Source organism: Notothenia coriiceps, unplaced genomic scaffold (genome assembly GCF_000735185.1).
Source record: "Notothenia coriiceps isolate Sejong01 unplaced genomic scaffold, NC01 NC01_scaffold00035405, whole genome shotgun sequence".
Classification (NCBI taxonomy): Eukaryota; Metazoa; Chordata; class Actinopteri; order Perciformes; family Nototheniidae; genus Notothenia; species Notothenia coriiceps.
In genome coordinates this window covers 11,456-25,811 of record NW_011368106.1, presented here as the reverse complement: position 1 = coordinate 25,811, position 14,356 = coordinate 11,456, and the positions used below count along the sequence as shown (strand labels likewise).

The 14,356-nt window shown below is 41.5% G+C and overlaps 1 protein-coding gene across 2 annotated transcripts in view; it reads right to left on the bottom strand.

The window, feature by feature from the left end:
• Positions 1–6,737: 6,737 nt before the first annotated feature.
• sh3tc2 (SH3 domain and tetratricopeptide repeats 2) overlaps positions 6,738–14,356 on the bottom strand; it is a 16,768-nt gene continuing 9,149 nt past the window's right edge. For both annotated transcript variants that reach the window (XM_010791314.1, XM_010791313.1), the window contains exons 10-22: positions 13,463–13,599; positions 12,696–12,746; positions 12,284–12,588; positions 11,847–12,041; positions 10,854–11,714; positions 10,549–10,769; positions 10,291–10,457; positions 9,566–9,743; positions 9,319–9,469; positions 8,860–8,982; positions 8,585–8,735; positions 8,108–8,304; positions 6,738–7,858 (exon numbers count right to left, since the gene is read on the bottom strand). In XM_010791314.1, coding sequence (XP_010789616.1) covers positions 7,073–7,858; positions 8,108–8,304; positions 8,585–8,735; positions 8,860–8,982; positions 9,319–9,469; positions 9,566–9,743; positions 10,291–10,457; positions 10,549–10,769; positions 10,854–11,714; positions 11,847–12,041; positions 12,284–12,588; positions 12,696–12,746; positions 13,463–13,599 — 3,523 coding nt within the window. In that variant the 3' untranslated portion in view covers positions 6,738–7,072. The remainder of the gene's footprint in view (positions 7,859–8,107; positions 8,305–8,584; positions 8,736–8,859; positions 8,983–9,318; positions 9,470–9,565; positions 9,744–10,290; positions 10,458–10,548; positions 10,770–10,853; positions 11,715–11,846; positions 12,042–12,283; positions 12,589–12,695; positions 12,747–13,462; positions 13,600–14,356) is intronic.

Sequence of the window (14,356 nt, the reverse complement as noted above, 5' to 3'; positions counted from 1 at the left end):
AAAGACAATTAGGGTCGTATTTTAATTCTCACACACACACACACACGCACCCCCCCCACACACACACACACACACTTCTCCGCCTCATTCTGTTTTCATTTACTCGTTCGTTATCTGACCAGCTTCAATCTTGTAGGTCTACTCACTTCGTTTCTTGTAGCCCTCGAAAGGGTTTTGGAGGTTGATGCCTCGGTGAATGTGAGTTGTTTGGCTTTCTTGTCCGCAGCAGCAGAAAGCATTTTCGAATGTTTGAATGAATCAAAGTGGGTCGTCACCGTCGATTTTCTCTTATGCTCCAACACACAGTTGCACGGGGTGCAGAATAGTTTCCCCCCACTTTTTGCCCGGTCTTTAGTAGAAATGTTCGTCGGTAAATGAGATGGATTAGATTTTTTTCATCTTGGTGTTTTCTCTATCGTGTGAGCTCCACACGTTCACTCTATACAGTGTTGTTTACATTCTGTTATGCGCGAGCTGATGACGTCACGTCAAGACGAGTTCACTTTTTTTTTTCTCAACTTTGTGTGGAAAAATGCGGGGATTATGCGGCCTTTTGATAAATATGCGGCCTTTTAAAAATCTGCGCCATTTTGCTGATTATGCGGTAAATTCTGCGATCGCAGAATCGCGTTTTTCTGGAGGGTCTAAATAAGTGTCTCCTGTTCACCAAAACATACCCATCTGTTATGGAAAAAGAAAGTATCCCAAAAGTATTCTAAAAGTAATCTGAATACGTAACTAACTGTATTCTGATTACTTTCAGAGCATGTATTCAGTATTCAGTGACTGATTACATTTACAAAGTAACCCTCCCAACCCCCTAGAAGTGATCCTTCGTTAGCGTGAAGAGTCTGCTAAGCTTTATGCGGTCCGCAGTACCTGAGCGTGCTCCACTAGCATTGTGGACTAGAACATTATAAAAATCGGTGGCCCGCGATAGTGTCTATTGGATACATTTTGGCCCTTGGACAAATGTAGTTGGTGATCCCTCCTGCATGCTGTAGATACAGCAAGTTATGCTAGGTGTTAATGGATGAACATGAGAAGTGTTGTATGGTATAGTGTTTTCTCACTGGCCGATGTGCGTAAATGGGTGGCCTTCATCTCCGGATGGAAGTTGCATTCAGGAAATGTTCCTCTGTAAAACTGGAAATCTCACAGGTTTTAAATCATCTAGCAGAAACACAAACACAGGAAGGAATGATTGTCACATTATTGCAGTATCCTAACAAGAGTGGAAGTCCTTGTTTCGAGATTTTGCAGCAGGGCTTGTCAGACCTCGTAACTGTGATTGCTTTTGATCTCTTTTACATCAGAATGATGTCCCACATCAGACCCTGATATGCTCCCAGAGTTGACTAAATTACATACAAAGATTATTGTCAGTGAGTAAATAGATGCCTAATAGGGTACTACGGATAATGACATGCCTGAGTACAGGAAACCATCAAGTGTGTATAAGTGGGTTTGTGAATGTGTTTGTGTGGTTTTATGGGCTTATGGTTAATGTCCAGTGGCAAAGAAGTTTACAAGACTAAACTTTGAATCAACAAAGGAGCACTGCATCTGAAATGAAAGCTATGAATTGTATTTAAAACAGATCTTAGGCCAATTGTAAATATTTGGGATGGGTTGTGTGTTTCATTAGATCTGCTCTGTGTCATTTGCTGCTGCTTTGTCGGGGAAATGGACACACTGAACTGTCAATTGTCCTAATGTCAAGGCAACTTTTAAAAAAAAGGCATATATTGTCTGAACAACTGTGTGAATCTCGCAAGTGTATTAAATATGGTTTTAAAAAAGGCTCAGTAGGGTTGGCTGGGAAAGTCAATGTAACATGCACTGTATATGAAAAGAAAAGGACTACATGTCATTGTGCAAACAAAGACAAAGAAAACTATGCTCAAACCAGAACAAGAGCAAGAAACTTGAAAGACCTGTTTTCATAAGAATATATCAGGCTTTAACAACTTCATATTTAGGTCATGACCAGAGAGAGGAGACAGTTCCCTTCAACACGGACCCCCTCTAATGAAAATCTGTATGGACAGAAGTAATCCTGCTGGACAATCCTTCATTATGAGCTGCTGCACTCACCTTGACCTTATTGGGGTTATAAGAAGAAGACAGTGACAGCATAGATAATGTTCCAGTGTGTGTGCATGTGTGTGTGATAACCTATTCACCTGGACGTTTTTGAAACCTGATGTTTTTGGGTATCTGACAGGAGGATTAACATTAACAACATGATCTCTGTTCTCTGTTAAAATGTTAAACACAAATATGGCAATAAAATCTATACAAAGTTTAAGAGTTTCTAAAGTTGTAATTCATTTTCTTTTATGACAAATTGAGTAGATTTTGGTTAAGTCCTTTAATAAGCACAATGTGAAAGGAGTAAATGTCCAACAAACCTTAGCGAACATGACTTGGATGCAAGTGGACCAAAGTGTGCTCTATGTCTAGCGTTTCAGACTTTGAATTCTGTTTGGCTGGGTTACTAATTCTCAAAAAAGATGTGGAGTACCAGAAAGGCCTGGTAAGGGTCAAGTTATCACTCTCTATTTGATATATTTTCTGGTCGTCCAGAAATACCACAAAAATCATTCATAAGTGGTTACTTTTTCAAGAGATTATAAATAAGTCCAAGGGTCTAACCTGCACTCACCTCAGAGAAGCTCACTAACAGGGACATACACATAGAGAATGGTTTATATGTGTGTTAGCATACTTTATGTTAAGATCTGTATGAGTTTTCACTGTTTTATTTTGTAATCTCAAGAGCTGTCATTGATTTCCTGTTTTATTTTTGAAAAGTGTTAACCCCTTGTGTTATGTATGTTGTTACTTCCTGTCTCTGTGTTTGATTACCTGATTGTGTTCACCTGGTGCCACTTTGTTTCATCCCCCCTCGTCAGCTGTGTCTTGTCTTGTGATTAGTTTTGTGTCTATATAGTCCTGTCTTCCCTAGTGTTCTTTGTTGGTTAGTCGTCGTTATTCCGATGAATGTTCCCGTCTGTTTTCCCTATGACCCTACCTCGTGCTCCCCGGTTTGTACATGTTTAGTTTTTCTTTGTTTTTCTTATCAGCTTTTTGAAAATGTAAGCCCGTTTGTGGTTAAGATGTATCTTATTTTTACAGCTCTTGGGTCCGCCTTCCTGCCTAACCGTGACAATATAGTATTGTATTATAGGTTTTAAAGATGCAAAAATGGTAAGAAAAAATAAAACTCTCCCGCTTTTACATTAAATGATACTAACTGCAACCAGTCACCACAGACAGTGTTGACGCTTTGGCAGGCTTTTTAAGGTACTTGGGCGTTTAAACATTGTTTGCATTAAAGCGCCATAACCGAAAATGAGAAATCGTTTTTTATAAGCCTAAAACAATTGTTATCAATATTTTAGCGTAGATTATACATTTAACTGACACCAACTATATAATATGTACCTTGTTCATTAAAAAATGTGTATACAATTAGTACAATTTTAAATATTTTTGAATGACAATCTAAAATGCGGGAAGCGGTGGGGTGGCGCCCCTGCTTTTAAGTTATACTGAACAGGACACGTGAGGGTTGTGTGCCACAGCAGCATAAGCTGTATGGCTATTTATATAGAAGTTAAAGGAACAGTGTGTACGATTTTGGTGCCTTTAGCATTGCAGATGAACTAACTAATGGCGCATTTCCACTGCAGGGCCTCGCAAGGCTTAGTACGGTATACTGTAGTTAGGCCTTCGTAGGCCAGACTCACTTTATGCTGCGTTTCCATTACAGTTTAGCTGGGGCAGTAACTATAGTAACGCAGTGTAGGCAGAGCCGTGATGTCATCTTCAATGCGAACCACAAAACCAACACCAGCCGTTAGCTGTTAGCACTCAGAGCTCACAGCTCCTCATATCTGTTCAGAAACTAGACAAAAGTTAAACAAGTACAAACCACAGACTGTCTGTGTCATGGCGAATACAGTCGCTGGTTTATTTATGTCTGTAGGCCGTTGTTGTGAGTGTGGACGGTCGGAGCATATACAACGTTAGATTAGCCAATCTCCATTCAGAAAACACGCATTTTAAAAGGTTTTTCGCCTGCCGTCTTGTCAAAGCATTAATTCATGGTTTTTACTAACCGGTATCAGTATGTTGTTACTTCGGCATCATTTTGTTGTAGTTGTAGCCCTCTTGCCAGCGATTCTCTCTGACCATTCAGCAGTCGAGAGTGTTTACGTCACTAGTTTAGCATATTCAGCCCGGTTGTTGGCCCGGTAAGAACCTTGATTTTGGAGGGCCAGAACAAAGGTGAAAAAGTAGCCCTGAGCTGGAAATACCCCGAGTGGAAAAGCAAAAAAAAACGGGCACGCTTAAAACACGCTGCAGTGGAAATGCGCCATAATACACCCAACATTCACCTTTCCCTTTACAAGAATGTGGTGAGGACCATTCAGGTGGCAGTTTTCTGAGCGTGTCAAATAATGATGGTATAAATATATACAAAAGACCCTACCTACAACGAGAGTTTGATTTGTCTGTTCTGAGCTAGAATGGACTCCATAGAAGAGGACCCACTCACTTTAGATAAAAAGGGCTAATTTTAAGGTAACAAAACACAATGTTTCTTAGTTTCAGGTGATTAAGTAAAACAAACATATCTGCTAAAAGATGTCCCGAAATACTACACACTGGTGCTTTTTAAATACTAAAACATATTCCTAGATGTTCTTGGGACTAGGCACCCTTCAGATTCCAAGTAGTGCTTATTTTTTAAACGTGTTGTCTCTTAATCTGAGAAGGTCATCTCAGACAAAGGGGCGTTGACGCTCCTCTTGTTTCAGAAGGAGGTCATTAAAGACGTAATACATGATGAAACAATTCCCAGTGTCACTTGCCTCATGAGCTGTAATAATATACTAACTTTTCAAAAGCTTTGTAAACCAAGTAAAAAAACAATTATTTACTGTTTTAAAAGCTTCACCCTCTCATGTATGTCAAATAAAAGAGTACAAAATAAAAGAGTACAAAATGTACAATCTATGCATTTAGTTTTTTTAAATAACTTTAGTAGACAGTTTTTGGGTCATATAAACGATACATTTGATGTTTTTTCTGCTGTTGGTATTAACCCTCTTCTGTATGGGCATTTAATGAAGTGAAGAGCAGAACACTTGTTAAGCAAAAGTCCTGAGAGATCATTTGAAAGTAACCCTAGGGAATACTTAAAAAGGAAGAACAATTCAGTGCTTGTCTTGGCACAATGGGAAGTGTTTTGAACTTGGGCTAAACTGCCTGTGGGGGGAAGGAAGAAGCCCTGCATCTGTATTCAGCATGCAGGCCATGCATACAAACATTCCTTCCTTTGGCTCGCTGCTTTACAACAACCTAATCCTTAGCGGTTTCTCTTTGTCTGGCCTTGCCTAAACTCTCCCTTTACGTTCTTTATTTTCTCTGACATTTTCTATTGTGCCAGTTCCTTAAAATCTAGGCTTATTAATATCCACTTACTGCAATTGAAAGAAAATAGGAATAGGCACGGCATCATTTCAACCAGTGTGGTGCAATTCAGGCACAAGCTGCAGCACTATAACCAAATCTATGGATATGAGTCTGTTTTTCGAAGCCTTTCTTCTAATCTTGTCAGGAAATGTTTTTTAAAAATAAATCCACACCTGTTCCGTACAACTGGAATATTTTTGCATATATTGACGTCATGATTGCAAAAATTGACATCATAATTGTAAATGGATTAAAGCCCAAAGTGTGACGCAGAGGACAATTTCCATGATGCTCAGCTTGGATTTCTGCCATTGCCAGTCACATGACAGAAATCTCTTTCTCTCCTTCCCGTCTCTCACCTGTTGAACATGTTAGCAGCAGTGTTTGCAACACAGTCTGCAGCTTCTGTAGGAATTGTCTTTCACTGCCTACCTCTGGCCAAACTGAGGAAAAACACCGTCCTGATGGCTTTTTCCAGTAAATCACAAAATCAACAGGATAGCTCTCTCTTGTGGTGCTATTATGACATGGCACTATTTTCAGTAATTAACTGCTCCTGCTCTGACTCATGGAATACACATAAGAAGGAAAAAAAGCTTTTTTACGAGTGTTATGGCTCCAGTGGCACATGGCTGTGCTATTCTGCGGAGCTGGGAAGATAGTGTAGTACCTGTGTATGATGTGTGTGACGCTGCAAACAGTTCATTGGTACGGTGGCCGACAGGTGCAAACACGTTACAACGGCCCAAAACATTTAAATTAGGAGAAAAAAGTAGCATTTTTTTTTTTTTAAACGATGCAAATAAAAAAACATCTTCACCATCCTGCCAAAACATGTGCAGCGGTCAAGGTGTGTTTAGGGTTTTTACATTTTTCCGATTGATTTTGGAACATGTGCTTGGAAAAAATATATACATGTACTGTGTTTAAGTATTTAAAGTTCTGTAATGTTATAAAGTTATGTTATACTTTGTTTTCAAGGACGGTCATTTCAGAATAGTTTAACAAGTTTCTTCAATGAAAAAGGGACCAATTATTTGGGAATCAGAAACCGTGGTGTAAACAAATTGGGTTTTCCCTATAGACTGCATAAAAAAGGATTCCCTAAATCCCATAGCTTTTTTCTGAATAGTATTTATTGTGTGTTGTGATTTATTCATGTGTTTTGCCTCATGTTGTTGTGCTTTGCCCCTTAAAGCCACCGTATATCTGCTATATTTGATGCAACAAAAGCCCAGATAAACACGCAGCAAACAAAACATCCCTCTTTATGTTTCAGTCATATCTTCCAGAGATACAAAATCATACATTTAGAAAACGTATATTACAAGCACAATAATAACCACAGAATATATTGTACAAAAGGCACATGCTTTAGAGTCACTGAATGTCTGAACACTTAACAGTAATCACATCATCTTTCCTACAATAAGTGCCATGTGACTGGAACGTTGAAGTCATGCTGGTCAAGAGAAATGTGACCAGATGGAGGAAATATCAGTAAAGAACATTGCGTGACTGTGTCCAGACATCATCTCAGTCCCACACTTATATCTCTGTGCAGTCATACATGCTTACATCTTTATCAGTCAGTATCACACCAATTGTCCTCAACACTGACATCTTTTTCTGCATGCACATCTGTTTCCTTAGCGGTTGTGTTTTTTTCATTCTGAATATCAGAATCTGTGTTTTGTGCGTTTATGTGTGTTGTGATGTCACTTGTTGGATCTTCAGGTGTTTGGCTAGGCATGAAGTGGTCAGTATCAAAGTCTTTCCCATCTGTTTGATTCCTGTTAGTTTGTAGAGTGTCAGAGGAGCTGCTGGAGTCTGAGATCTGCTCCTTTGCTGTATCAAAGGACTCCGTAAGAATACTGTCACTGTACGACTGACTGCCGATTGTTTCTTTCTCAGACCCGAAGGCATTCATTAAAAGGCTTCCCGAATCAATGCTGTGTTCTATTTTCCCATTAGTGTCCGAACATCTATCCTCTGTGTCTCCATGGATTGTACAAGTTCTTGGAAAGGAGTTATCTTCACATTTTTCCGGTGTAGACATGATAATGCTGTTTCTCTTCACAGAACTTTCTGTATGTTCCTTATCAGCATTGGCCTCTTCTTCGTTTTCTCTACCAGACTGTGTCTCTGCGTCCTCCATGTTTTTCTCAGCAGCGCCGTCCTCTCCTGCCAGAACTCTCTTCAGACTCTGTGCTCTGTCTCTGTAAACTTGGCACAGCTGAGCGTCGGGCATGTGGTTGCAGTGGATCTCTGCCAGCTTCATGTACACCACATACAGAGCCTCGGGGTTAGCTTGGTCCTCCAGCGCCGCCGCCAGAGCCAACTGGAAGTAGCCCACCGCGTCAAAAGAATCCTGGAGAGATACATAGGTCAGATTTAATCCAAATGAACATCAGCTGTTTAAATTAAAGTTAAGAACAGTGTTTTCGTATTTTGTTTGTTGATCAAAGAAAGGAAAGGGCATGAAAGCATGGAGAAGTACAGAGAAGTATTGTAGATTTAAATTGGTCTGTTGTATCTATAAATCTAAGCAGATTTCAGAAACATAATGTGGATATTTGCTCATGAATTGCAAACACAGAAATATAACCATCTCCTGTACCTTCAGTTTGTGTAGTGTCAGATTGCCAAGTCTGCAGTAAATATTTGTAAAGTAGCGAGCCTCCTTAGGGTCCTGCATGACGGGTGGACAGAAGGACAGGGACTTGAGGTAGTAGTTTTCTGCCATCTCATACTGCTGCAGGCTGTAGTAGACTGTAGCCAGCCGGTGGTAGGCTGTCCTCTCATGCAGATGCACACCTGAGGAAAAACATATATGGTGTCTGTTAGGAAGTAGTTCAAAAGCTACACCATGGTTATTGAAGCAGGCTGAAGAATCTTTCCTTCTGACAATACTCATGAGGACAGATTGTACTATAGGCCATACTTTTTATATTACCATATTTTATTCAATATGCTCCTTAGATTTATTTTATTTGTTTTTATTATTTTCTCCTTGTAACTTTGTGAAGCACCTTGAGATGACGTTGTTTTTAAAGTGTGCTATATAAATCAAATGTATTATTATTATACTCTGTACCTGTTTTGCTGGCGACCTCCACAGCCAGCGTAGCGTACTGCAGAGCCTCCTCCTGCTCGCCCTGGTTCATTAACAGCTCTGTGAGTTTACTCAACAAACAGAACTCTGAGTGGATGTCCTTAATGCTGCGTGCAAAGGGCAGGCCGCCATCCTGAAACCAAACACTTTGTTAAATGAGCTCAGCGCCGGCCAAGACTTGAAATATAATTTTGTAGAATAGAAATAAACTCAAACGGAAAAACTGCATCATGACATTGCGTTGTATTTGTTCCTACCCTGTAGAAAGGCAGTGAAGCCATTCTGTTCCTGGTGCCTTTAAAGTAGACGTCTCCTGCCTCCTCGTAGATGCTCATGGCAAAGTGATGATCATTCATCCTCAGGGCTGTCTTCACTGCTGCCTATATATGAGAGTAGAAGGTGAAACTAAGCTCCTTGTAATGTAAAGATTGTTAAGGAAGTTAACACTTTTTATTCAGAAGCCCTGATAAGCAAGTGGAAAAAAGAACTTTCTGGGAAACCATTTTCTTAAGTCTGATCCAAACCGTTTTCTCATCTTTGTTTAAAAAAAGCATTACAACAGCAAACACTTAGAGATATTGTCCTGACAATCTTTTTTTACAATTTACATTAGACTCAGATAAAAACAGAAATCTTATTTCTTACTTGCCTCTCAGATCTTCTGTACATTTTTAAATGATCTCCACCACATATGTAACATATTCTCTCCTCCTCACCTGCAGGTACATATCAGCTAGCTCGTCCTCGTGGATGAGATAATAGATGCGTCCCACCTGCAGCCAGGTCTCTGACTCTTCCTCTCTCTTGCCCAAATCGATAGAAATCCTCAGGCTCTGCTTGGTGCAGTCCAGGGATTTACGTGATGATCTACAAACCAGAATTAAGACTGTTTTAGCCAACAACCAAACATGGAAAAGATGGTTTGACGATAAGATTGTATGGTAAAGGGAGGCACACACTCACCTTTCAGTGTTGAGGGAGAGGTAGAGGCTGCTGAGGATTTCCAGATACTCCCCCTCTAGTCTCTTTTCCTTCAGCTCTCTGGAGACCGACACACAGTGCTCATAGTAGACGATACTCTGGCCGTACAGCAGCATGTCGGCGTACAGCCGACTCAGCACCTTGGCCACCACCATCTGACCTATGAGAGAACACAACAAAGAATTTAAAACAAACTCATGGCTGATATGAATAGTGAATTTTATATTATCACAAGAAATGGCAAGATTCTATAAACAAAGTATTGCCATTGTATAATTTGTCCACCAGGGGATAGAAAAGCTTCAATTGTAAAAGTATTTACTGTATACGAAAGACAGTTAGCTTAGCTAACTTATCTTAGAAAAACGTCTGGAAACAAGGAGTCATTGTGTTTTTGATAACTTAGATTGAGCTTCCGGGAGTCACTGCCATGTTTCTACAGTAGCCCAGAAGTGACAAACTAAACACTGCTCTGGAAAGGGCCTGTCGCATATTTAAATTAAGTAAACAGCTACATCCTAGCTCATAAAGGGAATGCTGAGCGGAGGGGTATCCTTTTGGTTTCATCTTCACCGCTAGATGCCACTAAATCCTAAATACTGGTTATTACACTTTTGTATGTTTTAAATATACAAAATACATTACATTATTGGTAATCTTTAGAGGGACTGGCAAGCAGACATATTTATGTGTTAACTTGTACTCACTGTGTAAGTTTCTGGCATGAAGTGCAATTAGTAGCCCCATTTCATAACACGCCCTGCTGTCCTGACTCTTCTTCCTGTCTCTGTAGCTCCGCCCCAGCCAAAGGTAGGTCTGAACATGCTCCTCGTCTGTGGGGCTTTCCCAAAGCTCCAGAAAAAGACGCAAGGATCTGGAAATACAATCACCATAACAATAAATACCTCTCTGTAAGCTCTTGCTTGTGTTGAGTTCCCAGGAAGACGTAAACAATGATATCTGACCTGACCAAGAAGCGTTCCGCCACCAAAGATGCCCCCACATCCAGTGCCAGGCAGCCCAGGTTGGCCAGTGCCAGCGCCTGGTTCCTCTGGTTTCCACTTTCTCTTGAGATGACCAATGCAGAGTAGAGATGCCAGCCTGCCTCTGGGATGCAATCCTGCCGCCTCAGACACAAAGCCAAGAGGTTGTGGATCACTCCTCGCTGCGTGGGACTGTCTGTACCCTACAGAGATAACACACAGAAGAAGAGGTTAAACCTTTCTACAAAAGCTGATGCACATTAATCCATGTGGACAGTTTTCTGTACCTGGAGGGATGTGAGCAGGGGCTGTAGGACATTCTGGGCCTTCTCGGCCTGGCCCGTCAACACCAACAACCACCCAAGCATCACGGAGGCTTCAAAGCCCTCCTCCTCATTGATGTGACCTCCTGTCTCCACAGCTTGTTGAGCACAGCGCACCGCCTTATCAAGAGCATCATACTGCTGGTAGACTGTGGCCAAGCCCTGACACAGGTCCCTCTGGGTCTTCAGGTCCTCCTCTTGCTCAGCAATAATCAGGGCCTGCTGGAGGTAAATCACAATCTGCGCAGGGAGCAGGGAAGTTCCCTCCTTCCAGCAAGGGTTCAGGCGAACAGAGTTCCTGATAAACAACTCAATCTTCTGGAAAGCATCGCCAAGGGAGTGGTCTTGTCTTGAGTCCAGGCTCAGGGAAGCCAGCGCTAAGTAAGGCATGTATTTACGATTATAGAGCCAACTCAAGAGCCAGTTGAGGTCCAAAGGCGCTATAGGACGACCCTCTGTGGTAGAAAGAGTCACAGAGAGAAACTGGAGTCGCTCAACGAAGGGAAGGGCATCGTCAGTCTTCCTGAGAAGTAAGAAGAGGCTAGAGAGGAGGTAGCAAACGCGAGCCTCCAGGTGTTTGTCCCCCATCACCACTGATCTCCTCAAGAGCAGGTGAAGAAGTTCTGCTTCGTCCGTAGAGGTGAAGGTGTGGCAGGGGAGACAGAGGAGCAGGGCACTGGCCTTCTCCAGAGTCTGGGGCAGTTTGTCAGTCATACGCTGCTTCAGGTAGACAGAGGTGAGGTTGGTGAAGAGTGCGATAAGGAACGGTGTGTCTGAGAAACTGTCCACTCGAACACTGAGAGCCTCCTCGTAGTACACACGGGCCTGAAGCGAGGAACACACATGAATGTAAGAGCTTTATTCAGACAGATTCATTGAGGTTTGAGGAGTCCTCAGCAAGTAAAATGACAGCATACACTTTTAACCTTTCAGTAATAGGAGACATGAAGAACCCACCTGGGAGAACTTCAGCTTCCTGGCACAGAGTCTTCCCAGGAGAAAGCATGCCCGTCGATGTGCCCAGTGCAAGCCCAACCTCTTGGCACACTCCCTGACACTCTCTAGATAACCCGGTAGTTCGTCCTCAGTCTTACCACCAAAGGTCACCCAAAGGAAGGAATACTGCAGGTCGTACAGAGGCAGGAAGTCCTCCTGCAAGAAATAACAAGCAAGGAATTACAAAGAGTAAATCATGCTGTATGTTTTTGGTAAAAGAGTTAAAGGGAAAGACACAAAGGACACAAGAAACTCATAGTGTAAAATACTGTAACAGATCAACTGATGCTGGAGGAACATCATAATACCCAGCAGACCATGGGCTTAAAACAACTGCAAAGTCATGAGGTGCGCAAAATCAGAGCCACTGTGAGGATTGGGATTTTTACTCTACAAACCTGGAAGTGTTCATGGTTGAGCAGGGTCAATGTGGGGTCACTGAACTCAGAGTCCTCCCCCTCCCAGCTGTTCTCCTCCACGAAGAGAGGCGGGTCTTCCCTGTACTCGTCCAGTTCTCTGAACGTGTCGACCAGAGTGAAGGACAGGCGCTCCCCCTCTCGTGGCAGAGGATTGTGGGACTGATAGATAGACAGGCGAGGGGAGGAGTGGGAGAGGGAGGTGCGAGGAGAGGAATGGTACGGGGGTGTCCCTCCACTTTTCTCTGACATTACGCTCTGACGGGCGCCCGCAGAAACCTTATGATCTTTGAAGAAAACAAGACAACAAATTAAAACATTATTTTTCCAAGTCTTCTTAGTGCATTAGGCTTTAAAAGCTAGTCATTTTCTCATCAAAACTTTAAGACATTACCATGTTTTGGTCGGTTCCTAATGTACGTGAAGTCCGTTTCATCCAGTCTGTCTGAAAACATACAAGGTAAATAAATTTAAGCAACAATTTTTCAGTCAGGATAGAGAATAAAAAATGTTTACCCAGAATGAATCGCTGACAGTTTTACTTTAAAAAAAAAAGGAAACCGCAGTTTCAATAATAACATAACCAAATATGACCAGCTGCAGATGGGGTATTCAGGTCTTTTAATTGAGTACATGCATACATTTAATGTATGTAAGTATAATTAGCAAAATTAAGTTAAAGAACTAAAAGTAATAAAAGGCAGAAAAATATCCCATGCGACTGTAATATATGATATCATTAGTTTTTTATAACTTATGCATTTGTGTAAAATCAGGATGTTGTAGTTGGTTGAGGTGCAGCTAATTTATGAATTATTATCAATTGACTGTGTTTTCTAAACATTCAAAAAGTTATGAGAAAGGACATCAGCCTGAGAACGACACCTTTCCAAAAAACCTTTTTAAAGCAAAGAATCCTTTTAATCCCTTTAAAACAACCCACACTTATCAAAAGCTTTTCAATCAGTCAAAATATTGATTTGTAAATTAACTTAAGCTGTCAGATAAATGTAGTCAAGTAAAGGTAGAAAGTACATTTAAATAACATCAAATACAAATGAAGTACCGGACTTGAGTAACTCCACTAACTGACTTTTCTACACTTAACATGACACTTAATTGGTGGCACAACCCCTCCCTTAACCCCCGTTGCTCCTTTACCTAGCCTGTACACAGAGCTGATGTCAGTGGAGAAGAGTCTTTCCAGCAGGCTGCTGTCCCCCGCCTCAGAGCTGCAGGGCTTAACCTGAGCCAGACTGGCCCGCTCCTCCTCCGTCAGAAAGACCAACCGTCTGTCTCTATGCGAGGGAAACAAAGGCAGCATTATCACTTCTGCTGTCTCCTCCGCAGACTCACCCCATCCACTCAGTCTGACTGCAGATACACTAAATAGGATTTCATAAAACATGATGACATGTATAGCCGCATGTCATCATTTCAGCGCTGGTTGTCTTGGTGGTGCCCAGCAAACAATGTGGGCTTCGTGAATAATTGGACAGCCTTCTGGGGAAAACCTGGTCTGATTAAGAGAGACGGCATTCATCCTACTTTGGAAGGTGCAAATCTCATTTCGGCAAACATTTCAGGGCTTTGTGGACTTAATCCATGACAAACTGGAGTTGAGACCAGGAGGCAGAGTCGCAGTCTTACACGCTTCTCTGCGCTCTCTCCTAGGCAGTCATCCAAAGGAATCCCGAACCCAATAAAATACCCAATATTAACGGTGTGTGTGTCTGCCCAAGGACAATTTAAGGTAAAACCTAATAGAGGTGTCATACATAATAACCTAATAAAAGTAAATGTAACAACTACTACAGTGCAACAAAACAGGAAGATTAAATGTGGTCTCTTAAACATAAGATCTCTAGCATCTAAAGCAATACTGGTAAATGATTTAATATCAGATTATAATATTGATATATGCTGTCTCACTGAAACTTGGTTGAGACATGAAGAATATGTCAGCATAAATGAGGCCACTCCACCCAGCCATATCAATACTCATATTGCCCGAGGCACGGGCCGAGGAGGTGGAGTTGCAGCAATCTTTGACTC